The 22,083-nt window shown below is 39.9% G+C and overlaps 1 protein-coding gene across 1 annotated transcript; it reads left to right on the top strand.

Annotated features, from left to right (window-relative positions):
• Window positions 1-1,197: 1,197 nt before the first annotated feature.
• Window positions 1,198-21,896, top strand: LOC105027636 (tripartite motif-containing protein 16-like). The gene is made up of 10 exons (XM_010899807.4): window positions 1,198-1,790; window positions 2,080-2,175; window positions 7,715-7,948; window positions 8,088-8,247; window positions 9,485-9,544; window positions 11,589-11,615; window positions 11,824-11,883; window positions 15,483-15,521; window positions 15,699-15,755; window positions 18,519-21,896. The coding sequence occupies exons 1-10, from the start codon at window positions 1,260-1,262 to the stop codon at window positions 19,043-19,045; spliced, it is 1,791 nt and encodes a 596-aa protein (XP_010898109.2). The 5' UTR covers window positions 1,198-1,259; the 3' UTR covers window positions 19,046-21,896.
• Window positions 21,897-22,083: the final 187 nt, after the last annotated feature.

The following is a 22,083-nucleotide window of genomic DNA, read 5'->3' on the forward strand; positions in this document are numbered from 1 at the left end:
ATTTTTAACTCATTTAATGTATGTTTTCATGGAAAACAAGGAAATGTCTACATGAGCCCATACTTTTGTACATTAGTGTTTATACATATGACTAAGAGGAAATTGACTTCAAAGGTAAGTAGTGTACTGGGTGGAATACATCAGTGGCTCTTTCTTATTACTTCCCTTTTCCAAATAATTGTTGATGTTGGCCAACCTAAATAAACTGGTTCTGCTTGACAGGTTATGGGCATAATTAAAAATGCCATATTGCCTGTCCACTATTTTAAGAATGCTTTCACATTCATATTTGGCCGATGTGCTTTCAGTTCCAACTGAGACAACATATCATACAAACACAAATAAATAAAGGTTTTCACTCACTGTATTACAAGTCGCTTTGGGTATTTTAATACATTTAGTTTAAGCAGACTCTTATCCAAAGTGACTTAAATCACTACTCTTTGCTAGTGTAACCACAGACAATCAGTCCTAATCCTCACCTCTTTCTAACCTAATGGAGGGATTGAAAACTTCAGGGACACTCAAAGAAAGAAGAAAAGGGATACCCCCCAAAATCGAGGATTTATTCAAGAGCTTGCACACATCACAGAACATTATTGAAAATTACAGTACAGCATAAAAAGAGGTGGTCTTGGATGGTCATGGAGAAAGGCACGTTCCAAAGTTCACTTAAAAATACCCTGACTTTGCCAGTCCTAACTGATGCTGTAGCCAGATATTTATTATGAAGACTTACTAAAAAGGGTCACTTCTCAGTCACTTGAATTCTGAAGAAACTGACAAGTGTTTTTGAAGAAGTAGTATTAAGCTGCTACTATAGTTTTGTATTCTTTACTCCTTCTCATCCAACTGGTTGTGCTGAAATGTAATCTAAACAATGATACTTCATTTCAAAGTTGCATTTATGTGTCACCCGGTGTGGACTATATGGATTGACTATTGTCCATCCATTGCAATAACGTACCAAGGAAATATCTATATAATGTCTGCATCATTGTACATGACCTTATGAAGAATACAGATTTTTATATAAAAATGTGTCTCCTGTGTTGCCTTACATTTCTTACTGTTTCACTCATACACATGCTATGACTGTCACGTGCGTGTCAGGCGACGTCTGGACCCACCCCAAAAGGAATCCACTGACATCATACATGCCACGCTTACTCATCAAAACAGACTCTTCAAGTGAAACCAAACGTATCTCTGGTTCTCTGCCTTCATTTTAGTTCTTTGTGTGGAAAGTGGCAGAGGTCATGGACACTGACAGTTGTTCAATCTGCCAGGATCTACTGAAGGATCCAGTAACTATTCCATGTGGACACAGCTACTGTATGGGCTGTATTATGGGATTAAAGGAAGATGACATGGGATTCTGCAGCTGCCCCCAGTGTTTACAGGACGCCCCCCTAAATATGGATGAATCAGTGGAGAATCCAACGACAAGACTCCAACGTGCTCCTCCTCCGTACAATTCTGCTGCACCTGGAAATGTGGACTGTGATTTCTGCACTGGAAGAAAACACAAAGCTGTCAAGTCCTGTCTAGTATGTTTGGTATCTTTCTGTGAGACTCACCTTCAGCCTCACAACCAAGTAGCTCAGTTAAAGAAACACAAGTTGGTCCCAGCCTCCTTTCAGCTACAGGGGAAGATCTGTTCTCATCATGACAAACTGCAGGAAATTTACTGTCGTACTGATCAGAAGTGTATCTGTTATCTTTGTACAATGGATGAACATAAAGGACATGATACAGTCTCAGCTGCAGCAGAAAGGACTGACAAACAGGTAAGATGGGAACTCCACAGTTACAAAACACATTTGTTTGTGTGTGTAAGGTATTAATTAGTGTATGAGGCTTCTCAGTCTAAGGGGATATAACTGGTATAGCAGCAACAGCAAACTGTCAACGCCCTGGAATGTTAAATTTCAGTAGATAAGCAAACAGTGCACCTCCGGTTGTGGTCAGGATTATCTTACATCTGATTGAGTTTATCATGCCACACCGAGTGTAGGAAACCTGAACTCTTTACAAAATCATAAATGTGTAATTGAATATTTATTTATATCTGTGCAGAAACAGTGTGAAGAAGAACGTCAGAAATCACAGAAGAGTATCCAGGAAAAAGAGAAGGAGATTCTGGAGCTTAAGCAGGCTGTGGTCTCTCTTAAAGTGAGTTTCACTGCTGCAGTTTACACAGTGTCTTCATTATTGGACAAGGACGGGTTTGTTTCCATCATTTTGGCCATTCACCCAAAAGGTTTGGATTTGAAATCCAATAATATGATGTAGGTGGTAAAAATAATTCCTCACTTGAGGTTGCTGAGGGCAATAAGGTGAGATTAATATCAGAGACATACCGTTATGCTCAAAAGTTTACATACCTTTGGAGAATTGTTAAAATATGTACCATTTGTAAAGAAAACATGAGTGAGCAGGCAAAACACGCCTTTAATTTCTTATGGGATTCACATTCAACTGCAGGTCATAACAAAAAGGCACAATCATAAAACAAAACATGGCAACAAAGAAAAATATTAACTGACCCCAGATTGGGCTGGCCATGACAGGGTCTTGATCTGGTGGTCCTCCATCCACAACTTGATTGACCTAGCATGGATTATTGGTGCTGCTGGAAAAAATTGTTAGAGCAGAAGGAACCAGGTGTTCTTCCAGGATAACCTTGTACTTGGCTTGATTCATGCTACAATTCCAGCCTTGCTAAAGCATCCCCAGATCATCACCGATCCTCCACCAAATCTCACGTGTGAGACACTGTAGCTTGTAGCCATCTCCAGGTCTTCGTCTAACCATTAGACGACCAGGTGTTGGGCAAAGCTGAAAATTTTACTCAGAGAAGATGACCTTACTCCATTCCTCTTACAGTCCAATCCTTGTGGTCTTTTTCAAACTTCAGCCTGGCTCTTCTTTGCTTCTCATTGATGAAGGGCTTTTTTCTAACTTTGCACAACTTCAGCCCTGCCAATAGGAGCCTGTTTTGAACCGTCCTCGCCGTGCACTTCACCCCAAATTTGGGGTGAATGAAAGCAACCTGACGCTCATTATATCTCTCTGCCAGTAAAGCCAGAATTGAACACTTCTTTTCCTCACTCAAAGCTTTTCTTTTCAACTCTTCTGTCATGCTGAATAGTTTTTTTTGGTCAAAAATATAACAAATATATATATATATATTTTTTTTTTCATGTTAAATTAGATTTTTTTCTGGTAATCCCCTAATCAGTACCTCATTGAGTAAAATGAGGTGTGCCTGTGTTGGAATTTAACAGACACTGGAATGAAATGGCTGCCATACATGTAGAGATGCTGATTTAAGAACAATTAGGAGTGGTCTCTTAATTATTTCCAGAGCTGTATATATATACAAAAAAAAATTGGAGACCACTGCACCTTTTTCTTTCTTTTCCAAAAAAGTCAAAAAGGAAGGTTTTGAGTGGGGAACAGAAGGGTTAAAATTAAGAGACCACTGCAAATTGAACGCTTCTGTTCCTCACTCAAAATTTTCCTTTTCAACTTTTTTGGAAAAGAAAGAAAAAGGTGGTATTTTAAGCTGTATGTACCATTTGTAAAGAAAACATGAGTGAGCAGGCAAAACACCTTATATTTCTCATGGAATTCATATTTAACTGTAGGTTATAACATAATGGCACAATCATTAAACAAAACGGGGCAACAAAGAAAAAAATGAACTGACCCCTGTTCAAAAGTCTCCGTACCCTTAGTTCTTAATACTGTGTATTGCCCCCTTTAGCATCAATGACAGCGTACAGTCTTCTGTAATAGTTGTCAATGAGGCCCCGACTTCTTCCAGGTGGCATAGTTGCCCATTTGTCTTTGGGTAGTCTTTGGTCGTCTTGCATGAACAGCACATTTGAGATCCCCTCAGAGTGTCTTGATGATATAAGGTCAGGAGACTGTGATGGCCACTCCAGAACCTTCACCTTTTTCTGCTGTAACCACTGGAGGGTCAACTTGGCCTTGTGCTTAGGGTCATTGTCATGCTGGAAAGTCCAAGAGCGTCCCAAGCACAGCGTTCGTGCAGAAGAATGCAAACTGTCTGCCAGTGTTTTCTGATTACATGCTGCATTCATCTTGCCAATAATTTTCACAAGATTCCCCGTGCCTTTAGAGCTCACACACCCCCAAAACATCAGCGAGCCACCACCATGCTTCACAGTGGGGATGTTATTCTGTTTACTATAAGCCTTGTTGACCCCTCTCCAAACATAGAGCTTATGGTTGTGACAATAAAGCTCTATTTTGGTCTTGTCACTCCAAATGACAGTGTGCCAGAAGCTGTGAGTCATGTCAAGGTGTTGTCGGGCATATTGTAACCAGGCTTTTTTGTGGCATTGGTGCAATAAAAGCTATTTTCTGGCAACTCGACCATGAAGCACATTTTTGTTCAAGTATCGTCGTATTGTGCTCCTTGAAACAACCACACCGTCTTTTTCCAGAGCAACCTGTATTTCACCTGAGGTTACCTGTGGGTGTTTTTTTGTATCCCGAACAATACTGCTGGCAGTTTTGGCTGAAATCTTTCTTGGTCTACCTGACCTTGGCTTGGTATCAAGAGATCCCAGAATTTTCCACTTCCTAATAAGTGAATGAACAGTACTGACTGGCATTTGCACGGCTTTGGAAATCTTTTTATATCCTTTTCCATCTTTATAAAGTTCCATTACCTTGTTACGCAGGTCTTTTGACAGTTTTTTGCTCCCCATGGCTCTGTATCTAGCCTAATCAATGCATCCATGTGAGAGCTAACAAACTCATTGACTATTTATACACACACAATAATTGCAATTTAAAAAGCAACACGTCCAGGAAATTCACCTTTAATTTCCGTTTTTACCTGGGTGTGTCACCTTGTGTGTCAGTAACAAGGCCAAGCATTCAAGGGTATGTAAACTTTTGATCAGGGCCATTTGGGTGATTTCTGTTATCATTATGATTTAAAAAGGAGCCAAACAACTATGTGATAAAAGGGCTTCATATGATAACAAATGGCTTCATATGGCTTCACATGATCAATATCCTTAAATAAATATATTTTCTAAATCAATGCCAAAATTTCACAATTTCTGCCAGGTTATGCAGACTTATGAGCACAACTGTAACCTTTGTGATATAATCTGACTCAATGTATTTACAAAATGATATCATAATAAAACCATAACCTGTTATGGTTCGATCTAGTCAACACATAAGCATAACCCACTCATCATCGTCTCAATTAGTGCAAAAACATACAAAAGTATTGTCACAGATTATATAAAAGTGTGAAAATACTCAATGTCACTGCCAAGGATATACATATTTGGTGTGACTTGATTTGTGTAAAAAAAAACATGTTTGCACATTTTTGTGAGAAAATAAAGCACAAATAAAAATTTGTTTCAGCCTTCGCTAATCTAGTGTTTTATATCCATACTCATGGACAGATTTGTTTACCTTTTCTGTTACCAGTATACATTTTAAGTGTTATTACATTCTGTTCATTGATGCATAGACTTTGATGCTGTTTTGGTAAACTGGTACACTACAACCCCGTAAAAAAAAAAAAGCTGTAACTTTTTTAAACCTTATATTCAACAGAAAACAGATCAAAGACAACATATCAAATGTTGAAACTGAGAAATATTATTGTTGAAAAATACATGCCCACTTTGAATTTGATGCCAACTACACATTTTAAAAAAGCTGGAAGGGGAGCAACAAATGATGGGAAATGTTGTGTAATGCTGAAAAAAACCTGGTGGCACAACGCACAACTAATTAGGTTAATTGGCAACAGGTTAGTAATATGATAAGGTATAAAAGAGAAGAAGAGTCTTTCAAAAGTAAAGATGGGGAGAGGTTCACTGCTCTGTGAATGACTGCAAGCAAATAGTGCAACAATTTAAGAATAAAGTTTCTCAATGTGAAATTACAAAGAGTTTGGGGATCTATTTATCTAGCATACATAACATCATTAAAATATTCAGAGAATTCTGAGAAAATAGAGACAATGCCGAAAACCAATATTGGATGGTCGTGATCTTCGGGCACGCATTATAAACAGACATGATTCTGTAGTGGACATCACTGTATGGGCTCAGGAACACTTCTGAAAACCATTGTCTGTGAACACAGTACGTCGCTGCATCCACAAATACAAGTTAAAACGCTACCATGCAAAGAAGATACCATATATCATATATAAACAAGATCCAGAAATGCCGCCGTCTTCTTTTAAGCTCATTGAAGATGGACCGAAGTGAAGTGGAAAACTGTCCTTTGGTCTGACAAATCAATATTTGAGATCTTTGGAGGGAATCATGGATGTTGTGTCCCCTGGGCTAATGAGGAGAGGGACCATCTGGTTTGATATCAGCAGTCAGCAATTGTGATCATATGAGGGTGCATTAGTGCACATGGCATGGGTGACTTGCACATCTGTGAAGAAATCATTAATGCTGAACAATGTATACAGGTTTTGCAGCAACAAACGTCTTTTTCAGGGAAGGCTTTGCTTATTTCAGCAGGACAATGCCAGACCACACTCTGCACGTATTACAACAGCATGGCTCTGTAGTAAAAGAGTCCGGGTGCTAAACTGGCCTGCCTGTCAACCATTGAAAAAATTATGAATTATGAAACGAAAACTGTACTCCAAACTGTTGAGCAGCTGAATTCCTATATCAAGCAAGAATGGCAAATCATTTCACTTTCAAAACTACAGCAATGGGTCTACAGAGTATTGTTAAAATAATAGGTGATTCAACACAGTAATTAACATGCTCCTGTCCAAATCTTTTTTAAACGTGTTGCAGGCGTCAAATTCAAAATGGGCATATATCTTTTCTTTTTAATAAATTCTGGTTCAACATTTGATATGTTGTCTTTGTACTATTATCATTATTAAATATAAGGATAAATTATTTGCCCATAATTGCATTCTATTTTTATTTCCATTTTAGGCAGTGTCACAAACTTTTTGGAAACAGGGTTGTACAAATCAACACTAGCTCCTCGGCTAGTTTGGGTTTCTTTCTCACTCAAGTAGCCTTTCAAAATACAGGTCTTCTTAATAAAATTATTCTTATAGAATATTACATATTTGACTTCCAACCAAGCAATGTCACAATTCATCATAAAGTTACATAACAGAAATCTTCAATGTATCCTCAATCGTATATATTCTACTCAGTAAGTAGAGTACACTGTACTGTAGCATGAAAATTGCCAGGAGAGTCTATTGTGTAGAAAGCTATAGCACACATACCTGGGTCAAGAACTCTGATTAAAGAATGCTCACCCAATACCTTTTGACTTACCTATTCATCCAAACCAACAGATCATTCCTAAGCTTCACTTTGCATCTACAGCAGAATCACTTCTTTGGCAAAACAAGGAAAACAAAGTACTGGCTCTCACACATTTACATTAATACAAATAATACATATCAGAAGATAGACATTTGGTCTCTTTCTATTTCAATAATCCTGTCAACCAGCGGACATTTTCATAATGACGATTTATAACATTTACACAGGACATTGGTTTCAGCATTTACAGATGACAAACCATTTTATACATTGTGCCCATATTTCAGGGCAGCTCATTTGTCCAGCTGTCCTTGGTCCTGATGAGACCTGAGTGAGTGAGCTTCTTTAAATGGACCCCATCCTCTCTCTGTGTGTCCTAACAGCACTCTGCCCAGGAAGCAGTGGAGGACAGTGAGAGGATCTTTACTGAGCTGATCCGCTCATTTAAGAAAAGGCGCTTTGAGTTGAAGGAGCTGATCAGCGCTCAGGAGAAGGCTGAAGTGAGTCGGGCTGAAGGACTCATGCAGCAACTGAAGCAGCAGGTCTCTGAGCTGAGGAGGAGAGATGTTGAGTTGAAGCAGCTCTCACACACAGAGGATCACATCCATTTCCTCCAGGTGACATCACTAACTTACCTTACAATAGTCTTACTTTATAATACTGTAATTGCTACCGCTTCTTTCTCAGTGAAATGGGCTTGAAATTAAATGACAGTTTTTCTTTAATCAAATCCCCCTGGTTTCCCTGTCTCTATAGAGTTTCCAGTCTCTCTGTGTCACTCCTGGATCTGAGGCCTTACACAGCATCAGTGTCTATTCACATATTTTCTTTGAGCATGTGAAGCAATCAGTCTTTGAAATGAAAGAAGAACTACAGGATCTATGCATGAAGGAAATAGAACAGATATCTGTCGAAGGTTGGTAAAGAATTATAAAATCAAACAATACTTTCTTTCCATCATCAGTGGACAGAATATATTGCTTTAAGCAATATCAGTAACACTTTATATGACACATAGTGTTTTAATGTGTTATGACACAAATTGTCTGGTATGACATACATTCTGAACAGTATGTAGTCTGGTTGTGAAATAAATTGTTTTATGGATGCAATTTTATGGAAGCTACAGAAGGAGACATAATCCCCAAAAACCTTTAAATATATATTTTGTTTATCTATAAATTGCAATATTGTTATCATTGTTATATTGTTATTACAATGTTATCATTGTGAAATACAGCTCTGGAAAATATTAAGAGACCACTGCACCCTTATCGTTCAAAAAAGTTGAAAAGGAAAGTTTTGAGTGAGGAACAGAAGCATTCAATTTGCAGTCGTCTCTTAATTTGAACCTTTCTGTTCCTCACTCAAAAACCTTTTTTTTACTTTTTTGGAAAGTAAAGAAAAAGGTGCGGTGGTCTCTTAATTTCTTCCAGACCTGTATAGCATTTGTGTGAGATATTATCTCCATTTTTAGTTACTTTACATTTTGACCAGATTTTGTGCAATCACTAGAGGGGACTATTGACCCAATGAACATTTCTAAATAGTCACAATAGGGTACAGAAAAACACAGTTTGACTTAGCTCACAGCAATAACTGGTTAATACACTTCATAACAACATGAAAAAGTGTTTTGACTATCAGTCCCAAAGAAAAGAGAGTGTCTTGTCCTTACCCTGAAGTCTGCAGCTGCATTAATCCATCATCAGCAACAAGGGACTAAGGTTGGTACACATCATCAGTGTGTGCCCAACTATAATGAAACTATATGCCAACTCCTGGATGAACATACATCCGCTGTTATAGTACGAACTCCATCTTTTACCTAAATGAATCAATTGAGACCAAAGCCAAAGAAAAAAACCCATAGCTACAGACTGCAGTGGCTGGTGGTGAAATTCCAAGGAGTCAGTTGTCTATTGTAAAAGATTAATAAAAAAATGTATGCAAACAATATTTTTTCTTACAAATATTTCCCAACATACTGTAACCCTTGTATATGCATATACATGTGATATTCGTAATTGCTTTCCATTTGGGTGAGGATCTCAAACTAGTTATTTATGAATAGTAGATTGTTGTAGTCCATCTCTCCTCTAGACACATCTATGTAGATTACTAGGGATTTATGAGTCCTTCTTTTTTCATAGTCAATCAAGTTCAGATTCAACGAAATTCTGAGCCAAAGACCAGTGAGGACGTCATAGATTGTGAGTAAATCTCTCTCCCTCTGTCTCACACACACACACACACACACACACTCACACACCTACCTCACTATTTAAAATAATTTTAAAGTTGTTTGCCATAAAAAAATATTTTTTTAAACTCAGCCCTAACCTTTACCCTAGGCCAGGGTTTCCCAAACATTTTTGGCCATGAACACCATTTTGATATCTAAAAATTCTCACGACCCCAACCATGTGAAGAAAATGTATAACATTGTTGTTTTCTTATTTGAGGCTATGGGAGTCAATTGTAAAACATTCTCCTTAAACCCCATTTTCAAATCAGGTGACCTCACATGGGGTCGCGACCCCTAGTTTGGGAACCTCTGCCCTAACCCTAATGGCTAAACCCAATTCTAACCCTAACCCCAACTTTAAGCCTAACTGTAATACTTAAAGATGTAGTCTGGGACTTCACTGATTAATAAAATCATTTTTTCAACATTCCATTGGTCTGGATTGGTCTGGAAATATAATACAGGTTGTTGTTTAAGCAGAACCACAATCATACAGTACCTTAGGTGGCCATACAATTCTAAGTTGAAAAACAAATGGTTTTAATGGAATGGGGCCCAAATCAACACAAATGAAATAGTTGAAAAAAAAAATCTGTTACTAATTGTTACTATGGTTTCATCATATGTGCCATTGACATTTGTGCGTTCATTTTTCTCAGAATGTACCAAACTGTTGATTTGGCCACTCATAATGTTCCTCCTAATGTTCCAGTGTAAGGACGGCCTGTTTCACTTGCATTGAGCACTCCTTTGACCGCATGTTTTGGGTTCACAGCAACAGTTTCCAAATGCAAATGCCTCACCTGGAATCAACTCCAGACCTTTTACCTGCTTAATTGATGAAGAAATAATGAAGGAATAACCCACACCTGTCCATGAAACAGCTTTTGAGTCAATTGTCTAATTACTTTTGGTCCCTTGAAAAGGAGGAGGCTACATATTAAAGAACTGTAATTACTAAAACCTTCTTCCATTTTGGATGTGAATCCCCTCAAATTAAACCTGAGAATGAACTTTAACCTCCCCAATAATAGGAATAGCTGGCTTACTAGGCACTGAGTTCTGATTAATGTCAGTGACGTCATATTTGGAGAGAGCAAGGGAAAAACATATACATATCCGGAAAAAATGAAGAGACCACTGCAACTTTTTCCTTCCTTTCCAAAAAAGTTAAAAAGGAAAGTTTTGAGTGAGGAACAGAAGGGTGCAATTTGCAGTGGTCTCTTAATTTTAACCCTTCTGTTCCTCACTCAAAACCTTCCTTTTCGACTTTTTTGGAAAGGAAAGAAAAAGGTGCGGTGATCTTTTAATTTTTTCCAAAGATGTATGTAGAGGAGTTTAGTGTGTGAGTGACTAGTGGACTCAGTAGGCTTAAAGGGAGGCGCTGAGTTTTGAAGTGGTCCACTCCTTCGTTTGCTACATGGAGCAGGCTCTACAGATCTCTTCACCGTTATAAACAGTCAGGCCTGGAAATAATTGGACACTGACACAAGTTTTGTTATTTTGTCTGTTCACCAAAATATATTCAAGTTACAGCTAAATAATCAATATGGGCTTAGACTTACCTACTTTTCAAAATCGTTGAAAACTTTATTAGCAGGAAGCAAAGATGGAGGCAGATGAGGTGGAGGTTCAAAGATAGAGGAGAAGGAGCCAGAGAATTTCTTTGAACAATACTAAGATATTTGACATTTTAAGAGGCTTTAGCAGTTGAACGAGCAGAAGCTAAAGTAGCCAGGAGGGAGCAAAAGGATGATAGGTCAATCTGGAAGTAAACTTCTCCTTCAATCCGTATAGTAATATGAGTGGAGAACCATCATCAGGGACATTTGCTTGTGAATGTGTCCAGTTCTTTGAGGTATTCTCCAAGAGCACCTAGTGGACAATAGATGCCAAAAATTGACTATTGACAATGACAGCATGGGAATAAACATGTTGGTTTGTTGACCAGTCATAGAAATCAACATATGGTTCTTGACCAGTCACATATTTCTCTATTATGAATACAGGTGGGATAACACAACCTGCTCAGCCATGTGAGTGATCACCAGCTTGCATCATCCACCTACACACAAAGCACACAATTACAACCTATTCACCCACACCTTATCTGCACTCACACCAACCCCCCTTCCCGACAGACACTAACATATGCAAACCCACAGCTAATTCTTAACATTTTACTTTCTGGAGGACAAATTGTGGTTGTTGACCAGTCTTACATGAGACTTGCCTTTTCCACAGTGACTGCAGTTAAGAGCAAACAGCAGGCTCCGCCCAAAACAAGAGAAGATTTCTTAGCACGTGAGTAAATACACGTCACACAAACATGGAGCCTCCAGCTAGTCCTCCAGCTATGCCTGTCGTGCCTCAGGGTTCTGGCCCGATGGAGGGACCCGCAAATGTTGTTGCACGGTTCTCAGTTGGACAGTCTCATCCCGGATGATGATCACAATACACACTCCGCTCGGGGCAGGGGTCATTTTTGCCCTCCTTTTTGTGTTTGTATAGTCTCAGTCATTTTATCATTTGACTAGTTTTAGACACATTTGTGTCAATGGAATAATGATTTAGTTTATTTATTGTGAAAAGTTTAAAAACAGTGAGCCATTTTATTCAACAAAATAATTGTACATTTGTGTCACATTTTAGTCAAATCAAATGTATTTCCTCATTAACCTATAGTAAACATCCATTACTTACATTGAATCGATCCACACCAGTTGGCTTATAGTGAATAACACTGATACACTGATCAGCCATAACATTATGACCACTGACAGCTGAAGTGAATAACACTGATACACCGATCAGCCATAACATTATGACCACTGACAGGTGAAGTGAATAACACTGATACACAGATCAGTCATAACATTATGACCACTGACAGGTGAAGTGAATAACACTGATACACCGATCAGCCATAACATTATGACCACTGACAGGTGAAGTGATTAACACTGATACACTGATCAGCCATAACATTATGACCACTGACAGGTGAAGTGAATAACACTGATACACCGATCAGCCATAACATTATGACCACTGACAGGTGAAGTGAATAACACTGATACACCGATCAGCCATAACATTATGACCACTGACAGGTATAGTGAATAACACTGATACACCGATCAGCCATAACATTATGACCACTGACAGGTGAAGTGAATAACACTGATACACCGATCAGCCATAACATTATGACCACTGACAGGTGAAGTGAATAACACTGATACACCGATCAGCCATAACATTATGACCACTGACAGGTGAAGTGAATAACACTGATACACCGATCAGCCTTAACATTATGACCACTGACAGGTGAAGTGAATAACACTGATACACCGATCAGCCATAACATTATGACCACTGACAGGTGAAGTGAATAACTGATAATCTTGTTAGCATGGGACCTGTCAGTGGGTGGGATATATAAGGCAGCAAGGATAATTCTGTCTTCAAAGTTGATGTGTTAGAAGCAGGAAAAATGGGCAAGCATAAGGATCTGAGAGACCTTGACAAGAACCATATTGTGATGCCTGGACGACTGGGTAAGAGCATCTCTTAAACTGCAGCCCTTGTGGGGTGTTCCCGGTCTGCAGTGGTCAGTACCTATTAAAAGTGATCCAAGGAAGGAAAAGTGTCATGGGCGGCCAAGGCTCATTAATGCACGTAGGGAGCGAAGGCTGGCCCGTGTGGTCCGATCCAACAGATCAGCTACTGTAGCTCAAATTGCTGAAAACATTAATGCTGGTACTGATAGAAAGGTGTCAGAAACACACAGTGCATCACAGTTTGTTGTGTATGGGGCTGTGTAGCTGCAGACCAGTCAGGGTGCCCATGCTGACCCCTGTCCACAGCCGAAAGCGTCTACACTGGGCATGTGATCATGTGGATGTTACTTTAAAATGTACCACCTACCTAATCATTGTTGCAGACCATGTGCACCCTTTAATGGCAACGGTATTCCCTGATGGCATTGGCCTCTTTCAGCAGGATAATGCACCCTGCCACAAAGCAAAAATGGTTCAGGAATGGTTTTAGGAACCCAACAACGCATTCAAGGTGTTGACCAATCAAGCATCTGTGGGATGTGCTGGACAAACAGGTCCGATCCATGGGGGCCCCACCTCACAACTTACAGGACTTAAAGGATCTGCTGCTAACATCTTGGTGGCAGATACCACAGCACACCTTCAGAGGTCCAGTGGAGTCCATGTCTCGATGGGTCAGGACTGTTTTGGTGGCAAAATGGGGACCTACATAATATTAAGCAGGTTGTCATAATGTTGTGGCTGATCAGTGTAAGTCACAGAAATTATTTTTAGTCAACAAAATATGACATTACAGATATATATTTTTGGGTTTAGTTATTGTTATTTTTTTTTTAACTATTTTTTTTTCATTAATTGCCCGTGAAAAAAAGGTGTTAAACTAACATTTCCATCAACATTTTTGTGGACAAAAAAAAAACTGACTTTGATGGTGGGAAGAACAGTGTGGCCACTACTCAATAAAGGGAGTGTGTTCAGTGACATGGTGCAACCAGCACATACATGACTTACTGGTCAGTACCGTTAACAAGCATGGGGGCACATACATGACTTACTGGTCAGTACTGTTAACAAACATGGGGGCACATACATGACTTACTGGTCAGTACTGTTAACAAGCATGGGGGCACATACATGACTTACTGGTCAGTACTGTTAACAAGCATGGGGGCACATACATGACTTACTGGTCAGTACTGTTAACAAGCATGGGGGCACATACATGACTTACTGGTCAGTACTGTTAACAAGCATGGGGGCACATACATGACTTACTGGTCAGTACTGTTAACAAGCATGGGGGCACATACATGACTTACTGGTCAGTACCGTTAACAAGCATGGGGGCACATACATGACTTACTGGTCAGTACTGTTAACAAGCATGGGGGCACATACATGACTTACTGGTCAGTACCGTTAACAAGCATGGGGGCACATACATGACTTACTGGTCAGTACCATTAACAAGCATGGGGGCACATACATGACTTACTGGTCAGTACTGTTAACAAGCATGGGGGCACATACATGACTTACTGGTCAGTACCGTTAACAAGCATGGGGGCACATACATGACTTACTGGTCAGTACCGTTAACAAGCATGGGGGCACATACATGACTTACTGGTCAGTACCGTTAACAAGCTTGGGGGCACATACATGACTTACTGGTCAGTACCGTTAACAAGCATGGGGGCACATGGTCCCTCTCATTGTTGACTATGGACACACAACTGCTGATACCGACGGAGAGCAGATTGGACTGTTTGTTTTTTTCAAGCTACATCCTCTCCTGTTGAGTCTCACAGATTTGGTTCCTGTAATTTACCCACAAGTAAACACACATTGTTGCTGTATTTGTTGGTGGGAGATCAGAGCATTGGGGTGATGTTGGTATTATTCACTATCACTGCCTCCTTTGGCCCCATGGTTGGTATTTAATATAAATAATGAGTGCAGTTGGCTGAGGCCGGAGTGGGTGATTAGGCCTGCTTATTTTGCCTCAGGGACTGCCCCACTGAATGCAGGAAACATTCAAGTTGGTTCTTTGCAAGTTGGTTCAGCTTGGATAAGCTAATTATCTGCCTTTTTTAGTGTTCCATCTAGCCTGCTTATATGAAATATATTTTTATTACAGAAATATTAATTTCAAGTAAGGTTTTTGTAAATATACCGAAAAATTCTATTAAATAGAAATATATTCAAATATCTTTTTCAAATAAGGGTAGAGACTCACACAATGTAAATTATACTTCCAATAAGTAAATAAGCCATGAATATATTTGAAGTAAATTAAGTAAAATTCAGCATGCTTCTTTTTGCTTGTTTAAACAGATGAGAGGAAACAACATACTCCACCAGAGACCGAAAAAGGTTCATTTGAGTATAATATGCAATCACACAACCATGCACCATCGACACACAGCACACAATTTTAAACATTTATACACGTACACATACACACGCACAGCTGATTTTTAGCATGCTATTTTCTGGAAGAAAAAGTTTGGCTGTTCACCTGTCATACATGAGTCATATCTTTTTTCATAGTTACTACAGAGATGAACCTACCCGATGAGCCCAAGACCAGAAAAGATTTCTTAGCATGTGAGTAAATACAAATCGCATAAACATGCAGCATCCACCCATAAACACTGCACACAATTGCAATGTATTCACTTTCATCTTATTCGCATGCATGTGAGTTCATTGGGTAGGTTAATGTGCTGCCCCTTTCCGCCTTCCACCTGGCCTGATCGGGCCCATTCCTGTGCATTTGTTTCTTTTTACTTGAATCTCTCCTTCAGGGAATCAAGGTTAAAGAAATAATCTAAAGTTATTATCTTTGCATCCAGAGAGCCAGCAAAACAAACCCCCTGGTTTCTGCCATGAAATTCTATCGACATCCTACAGTATACTGCAAAAGACACTTTTAGGCCATAGTTATGGGACTGGGAGGTAGAGAAAGATGGGGGGAGGGAACAAAACACCACTACCTTTAAAAAAACAAGTAAAAACAAGCAAAAACAGAAGGGAGAAAGTCAAGAATATGAATTGCAAAGGAGATGGCATCCAATTTCCACTAAGATTCCATTGTCCTGAAACTTGTGCCCCCATATTTTTTTTTATCTGGTCCCAGGACACTCTAGTTAGTATTTTGCTCAGACACCATGAAGAGGTGCCCCAAGGCAAGACATCTCACTGACATGTTTTCTATTTTCTGGTCAAATGAGATGTGCTTTTGCTCACAGGGCACCCTGAGTGGCCCAGCCCAGCCCCAAAAAGAATCCCAATAATTCCAATTCCAATAATTATTTAGAAAATGTGTGTGCAATATATTGTTTCCCATGTGCATTTTTTTTTAACAGCATACAAATAATCAGTAACCCAGATCTCCTACTTCATTTTATAAGAAGCAGTTATCAAGAGTGGACACTAGAGGGCACTCTCACCACACCGGCCTTCAGAAGATGTGGTATACGTAGTTTAGGTGAACATGGGAGATTGAGTTTACAATAATTTCAAAATCATGCTGAATCAGTTAGCTTGCCCATTCAACTTCCGTTCAGCATGGGTGTATTTTATATACAGTCCTCTGTAAAGTCCTGTGTGGAAATGGTTTTATATCAGGGGAAATAGGTACACTGGATCTCTTGTGGTTACAGCTGAATAAACCCATTTCATGTTTTACTGTAGATAGCAAAAAAATATATATATTTGCTGAATGCACACAGTAAATAGAATGTGCCAATCAGACTAGACTATTCTAGTGACGTGCCCAACCCCCATTAACTTCTGTTCACATTGAGCTATATAGAAAAATAAGAAAGGAAAACTGGGCCAGATTAGTTCAGCCCCCCTCACCGCAGGTAGAGGTGACTTTGGTCAGCCAGGGACGGGGCTTGAAGAGCAGATATTTATTTGCTTATATTGTATTTGCAGGCTATATCAATTATTGCTCGGAGGAGAGAAATGGTAGAGAAGCTAATCCCTGTTTGCTAGCTTTTGTCAGTGGGGCAACATGGACGATGCAGTCGACATGGGCATGCACTTCATCCTGCAACACCTTGATAGTGCAGAAACAAATTGAATGGCTTTACAGCAAAGTTGTTGGGTTGATTTTCAACTGTGCAAAATGAATGCTTCCACAAAGAGCTGTGTTTTGTTATTCATTAGGCGGACTTGAAATGTTCAAACATCCTGTATTTATTACTGTGTAGGCTGTAGGTTTATTTCGCTATAACTTTTTTGCTGCATAATACAGCTGGGCTTCAGTTTCAGCTCACAGACGGAAGACCTGGTATTCTCCTGTAGAATTCTCTGATACGAAGGAGAATTCATGGTTCCTTGAATGATGAATTTGTACAGGTTGTGATGCAGAAGAGTACTCAACTAATCTTCTTAGAGAGTTGTGGTGTCTGCCTTGCAGCTCTGCCATGAATCCCATTTTTTCCCAGTATATTTCTGAACCAATGAACTAATGAACATTGAGAGGGGTCCACAGGTCCACAGCTCTTGGATGTATTTTGGGAGGATGGCCATTCCTGGGAAGACCCACTTCTGTCCCAAACATTCTCCATTATGCACAATATGACTCGTAGAATTAGCTTTATAACCTTTCCAGACAGATAAGCATCAACCGCTTTTTTTCGGATGTGTTCAGGCCAAATCAGGCCTGATGGTTTACCAAGGTATTCACCTGACCAGTTACGTGCACAGGTAAGGCTCAAGCTGTGCAGAACACATGCCCCTTTGCGATTTCGTGCCCTTTCCAGTTGACATGTGCCCATCCGTCTCCCTGACATGCGTCGCTCACAAAAGACGCATGTACTGTCCGTCTTTTGTGCCCACATCGTGCACTCCGACACATTGTCCATCCTCGTGAGCTTTTTTGGTTTCAGCAGATTGCCTCTCATGTGGTACTTCACCTGACCCTAACAACAGTGATGACTAGTGGGTTGAATTAACAAACGGGAAGATCACAAAGTGATTTTCTTTTACAGTGTAAGAATGCATGTTCGAGGACACAAATGAGCAAACACATGAAGTGATCACATTTGGTGTCATGTTTTCTCTCAGACCCCCTCTATATATTACTACAACCAACAATAAGACCTGACCAGGTGCACCATTCTGACGGGACTGGTACACGGAACTGTAGCAAACAGGAACCTGCCACACCTCTCTGGGCTGTATCCCCTTCCAATAGGCAGCCTGCTAGGATAAAGATAAAAAAGATGATGTGTTCACTTCGTTTGAATGTTTAGTATGCTCCAAACTATTTGTATGGTTAGTAATCAGACAAATAGTCACACGTGTAAGGGCCCTGACACACACACTTTTCATTCAATGTATTTTTCTTCTTCTTAGATTCCTGCCAGCTGACATTGGATCCCAATACAGCAAATCAGTTCCTGTGTCTGTCTGAGGGGAACAGAAAGGTGACATGTAGTGATGAGGCTCAGTCCTATCCTGACCATCCAGACAGATTTGCCTCTTTTAACCAGGTGTTGTGTAGAGAGGGTCTGTCTGGAGTCTGTTACTGGGAGGTAGAGTGGAGTGGGGAAGGGGTAGATGTAGCCGTCTCATATAAAGACATAATCAGGAAAGGAAGTGGTTTTGAATGTTTGTTTGGGTCTAATGATCAGTCCTGGAGGTTATACTGCTCTACATCCAGCTGCTATTTCTACCACAATAAAGACAGGGATGATATCCCTCCCCCCCTCTCCTCCAGAGTAGGAGTGTATCTGGACCACAGGGCAGGAACTCTGTCCTTCTACAGTGTCTCTGACACAATGACCCTCCTCTACAGATTCCAGACCACATTCACTCAGCCACTCTATCCTGGGTTCTTTGTTGAAACAGGATCTGTGAAAATACTGACACCTATTCAGTGATAAATCAGTCCGCTGCTATCGATGTACTGTAAGCTTTAAAAGAAGGCCTTGTTAATAATGCACATGATTAATTAATGCCAAAGACTTGACATGACAGATATCTTAAATGCTGTTTAATATAGCTGCTCATTTGCATGCACAGAGGTGTCAGTCAAACTAAGTGGAACATAGTGAGTCGGAGCCCCAAATGAACATGAATGCATAATGACACATGCAGGCACTGCGAGGGTGGAGTGTGTGAAGTTCTATTAGTGAAGGGTACCAATCATCATTAAGGATAGTGTACTGGGTGTTAAAAAACACAAAATTGCTGAACTACTAAACTTGTATTTAATCTTTATTCAGTATTTTGACTTGATTGTTTTCTGAAGTAACTTAAATATCTTTATTTTAGACATTAATGCAATATTAATTGTACAGTTCTTTATTACTGGATTGAATTCTAGATTATTTCTGTGTTTTTATGTAATGGTAGAATGATATTTAATTCAGCTATGGTGGTGGATGGTGGAATGGATCATTGATAAAAAAACAAAAGCAACTGCCATTGATACAATTGTAACTGTACTTTCCCAGAATTGCTGTACAATTTACTTATAATTAAAAAGTAGGGCCATTGTTTTTATTTTTATGTAGTCCTGTAAACGTTTTTCTCTCCAGAGTTAATTGTTGAGACGTCTTTCACAATATTATTTTGTCTAATAACGTTTTTTATTACTAGATTAATAGGATATGCATGTATATTTTTTCTGCAGTAGTTGGGGCACCATGGTGTGGGAGACTCACCATCTCCTCCCAACCACGGTTAAGCCTTGCATAAGCCTCCATGTAAACAACAATGATGACAAGATAAGGACCATGTAGCACCAAAACCTTTATTTGCTCGTCAATTTCATGAAAAGATTTTAATTCAGAAAAGATGACTGACGCTAGTTTCTGATACTGTTGTTCATGGTGATTAGAAGTTTTCCATTGCAGTTATTCAGCTTTTATCCAGTGACATACAGTTAGTGCTGTAATGTTAAAACTAGGTGAGATGACGACCCAACTCAGTAGTTGTAGATACAACTTATTACATTTGGTAGCCTTCAAAGTAAAGACTGTGTTTGAAGAGAAGCATAACAATTGAAATTGGAAGCATTAGTTCCCAAAAAGCAATGGTGGGGAGGACTTAAGAGTTATTTTATTCTTTAAACAGGTTGGGTTTAAGATGTTCTAGGTAAATAGGCCCTGCTGTCCTAGATGGGAGGAAAAAGACGATCATTCACTTGGCTGAATGGGAGCGGCCAGTTGAGAATACAGGTGGAATGGGGTGACATCAGAAATAATGGGAAGGTTGAACACCATGTGAACTGCAGCATTCATACTATGTTGCAAAGGTTTTATGTCACAATCATGGAACCCTACCAGCAGTGAGTTGCAGTAGTCCAGACAAGAGATGACAAGTGTCTGAAGTAAGGACATACACTATGAATATTATAAAGGGTAAACCTGCTGGAACCAGTCACCACTACAATGTTTACAGAGAACAACAGGTTTTCCTGGGTTATGCCATATCTTTTGCACTCTGGGAGGGACACTGAGGAGTTGTCACCTATAATGGAGAGGTCTGACAGGCTTTTGCCTGGAGGAAGAGCAGCTCCATCTTATTGAGGTGGAGCTTGATATGGTGATCCACTGTCCATGCAGAGGCGTTGGCCAGGCACATTAACATTTGTGCCGCTATCTGGTTGTCAAAAGAGGGGAAGTGTTATCAGCATAGCAATTATATGTGACACCATATGAAGGTATGACAGAGCCAAGTGACTGTGTGTAGCGGAATGGACCTGGGAAGGTGTGGAAAGTAGGATCAGATGGTTCAGTGTTGAAGGCAACACTGTAAACCATCTACAGAGAGAACAGGGGAGAGAGTTGGCTTCGGCTTTGCAAAGGCATTCTGCTACAAGAAGAGCCATCTTAGTCAAGTGACCATGTTGAAGTCGTCCTGGTTAGGGTCAAGGATATTGTTCAGACCAAGCTAACAGGAGAGTTGGTGGGAGACAGCACGCTCCAATGTCTTCGAACGGAAAGACAGAAGGGATATCGGTTTTTAGTCATTGATGTCAGAGGTTCGAATGTTGTTTGGTTCGGGACGAGAACAACTCTTGCCATCTTGAAGTCAGGGGGTGTTAGTCAGTGGTCACAGACAAGTTGATGAGAGAAGTAAGGAATGGGACCGCTGCCAACGACCAGGGGACCCACTAGGGTGTGTATTTATCAACCAGTGAAGCAACAACGATCAAGGAGAGACACGTCAGGACAGGTTGGTAGGATTACTTCAACTAGAGAACAGCTCAGCGTGAAGGCACACCTCTACTACAAACAATACTACTCATTGGGATGACAAAGGAATACATCTACTGATGGGAAATGGAAAGCACCTGTGAGCAATGATGCACTCGCTGTGTTCAAGTCCAGGGGTGTACAGTGACTGTTGGGGATGTGGGGAATGGTGTTGCAAAGACCCGTGGGGGACCTTGTAGACTGGAGACTTCCGACCATCTCGGGCGTGTAGAAGGTCTGGAGGGAGATACCGATTAGATTCAACTTTACTGTCATTGAACAGTACAAGTACAACGAAATGTTGTTAGCATCTAACCAGAAGTGCATATAGACAAGGGCAGGAAATGTACAAGTGTTAAGTATATTGTATGTTACAATAACGTATAGATGTGCAATGGAGGCAAATACAGAGAAAATGGCACTTCAAAATGCAATGAAGGCAGGTAGGGGAGGGCAGAAAATATTGTTATAGAAATGTGTTAGTGTTTTTTACAGATGTTTAGGGGAGTAGAGAATTACTGGTTTAGTATTGGGCTAATTAGAAAGGTTCCAAACCTGTATTTAGCCAACTTGGAAGAATGCAAGATATGTTCTTGGTGTCGTAATTAAGAGAGGGACAAGACATGGGTGGACATTTAAACCCAATAAGTATTTGTAAAATGCAGGTGGGCAACCTGCATTTGGGTGAACCATGGGTGGAAAGCGTAACTGATAAG

This window comes from Esox lucius, chromosome 5 (genome assembly GCF_011004845.1).
Source record: "Esox lucius isolate fEsoLuc1 chromosome 5, fEsoLuc1.pri, whole genome shotgun sequence".
Lineage (NCBI taxonomy): Eukaryota > Metazoa > Chordata > Actinopteri > Esociformes > Esocidae > Esox > Esox lucius.

Coding starts and splice junctions, on each gene's coding strand:
- LOC105027636 (XM_010899807.4), top strand. CDS start 1,260: ATGGACACTGACAGTTGTTCAATCTGCCAGGATCTACTGAAGGATCCA. Junction 7,949..8,087: donor ATCACATCCATTTCCTCCAG/GTGACATCACTA, acceptor CTGTCTCTATAG/AGTTTCCAGTCTCTCTGTGT. Junction 15,522..15,698: donor TCCACCAGAGACCGAAAAAG/GTTCATTTGAGT, acceptor CTTTTTTCATAG/TTACTACAGAGATGAACCTA.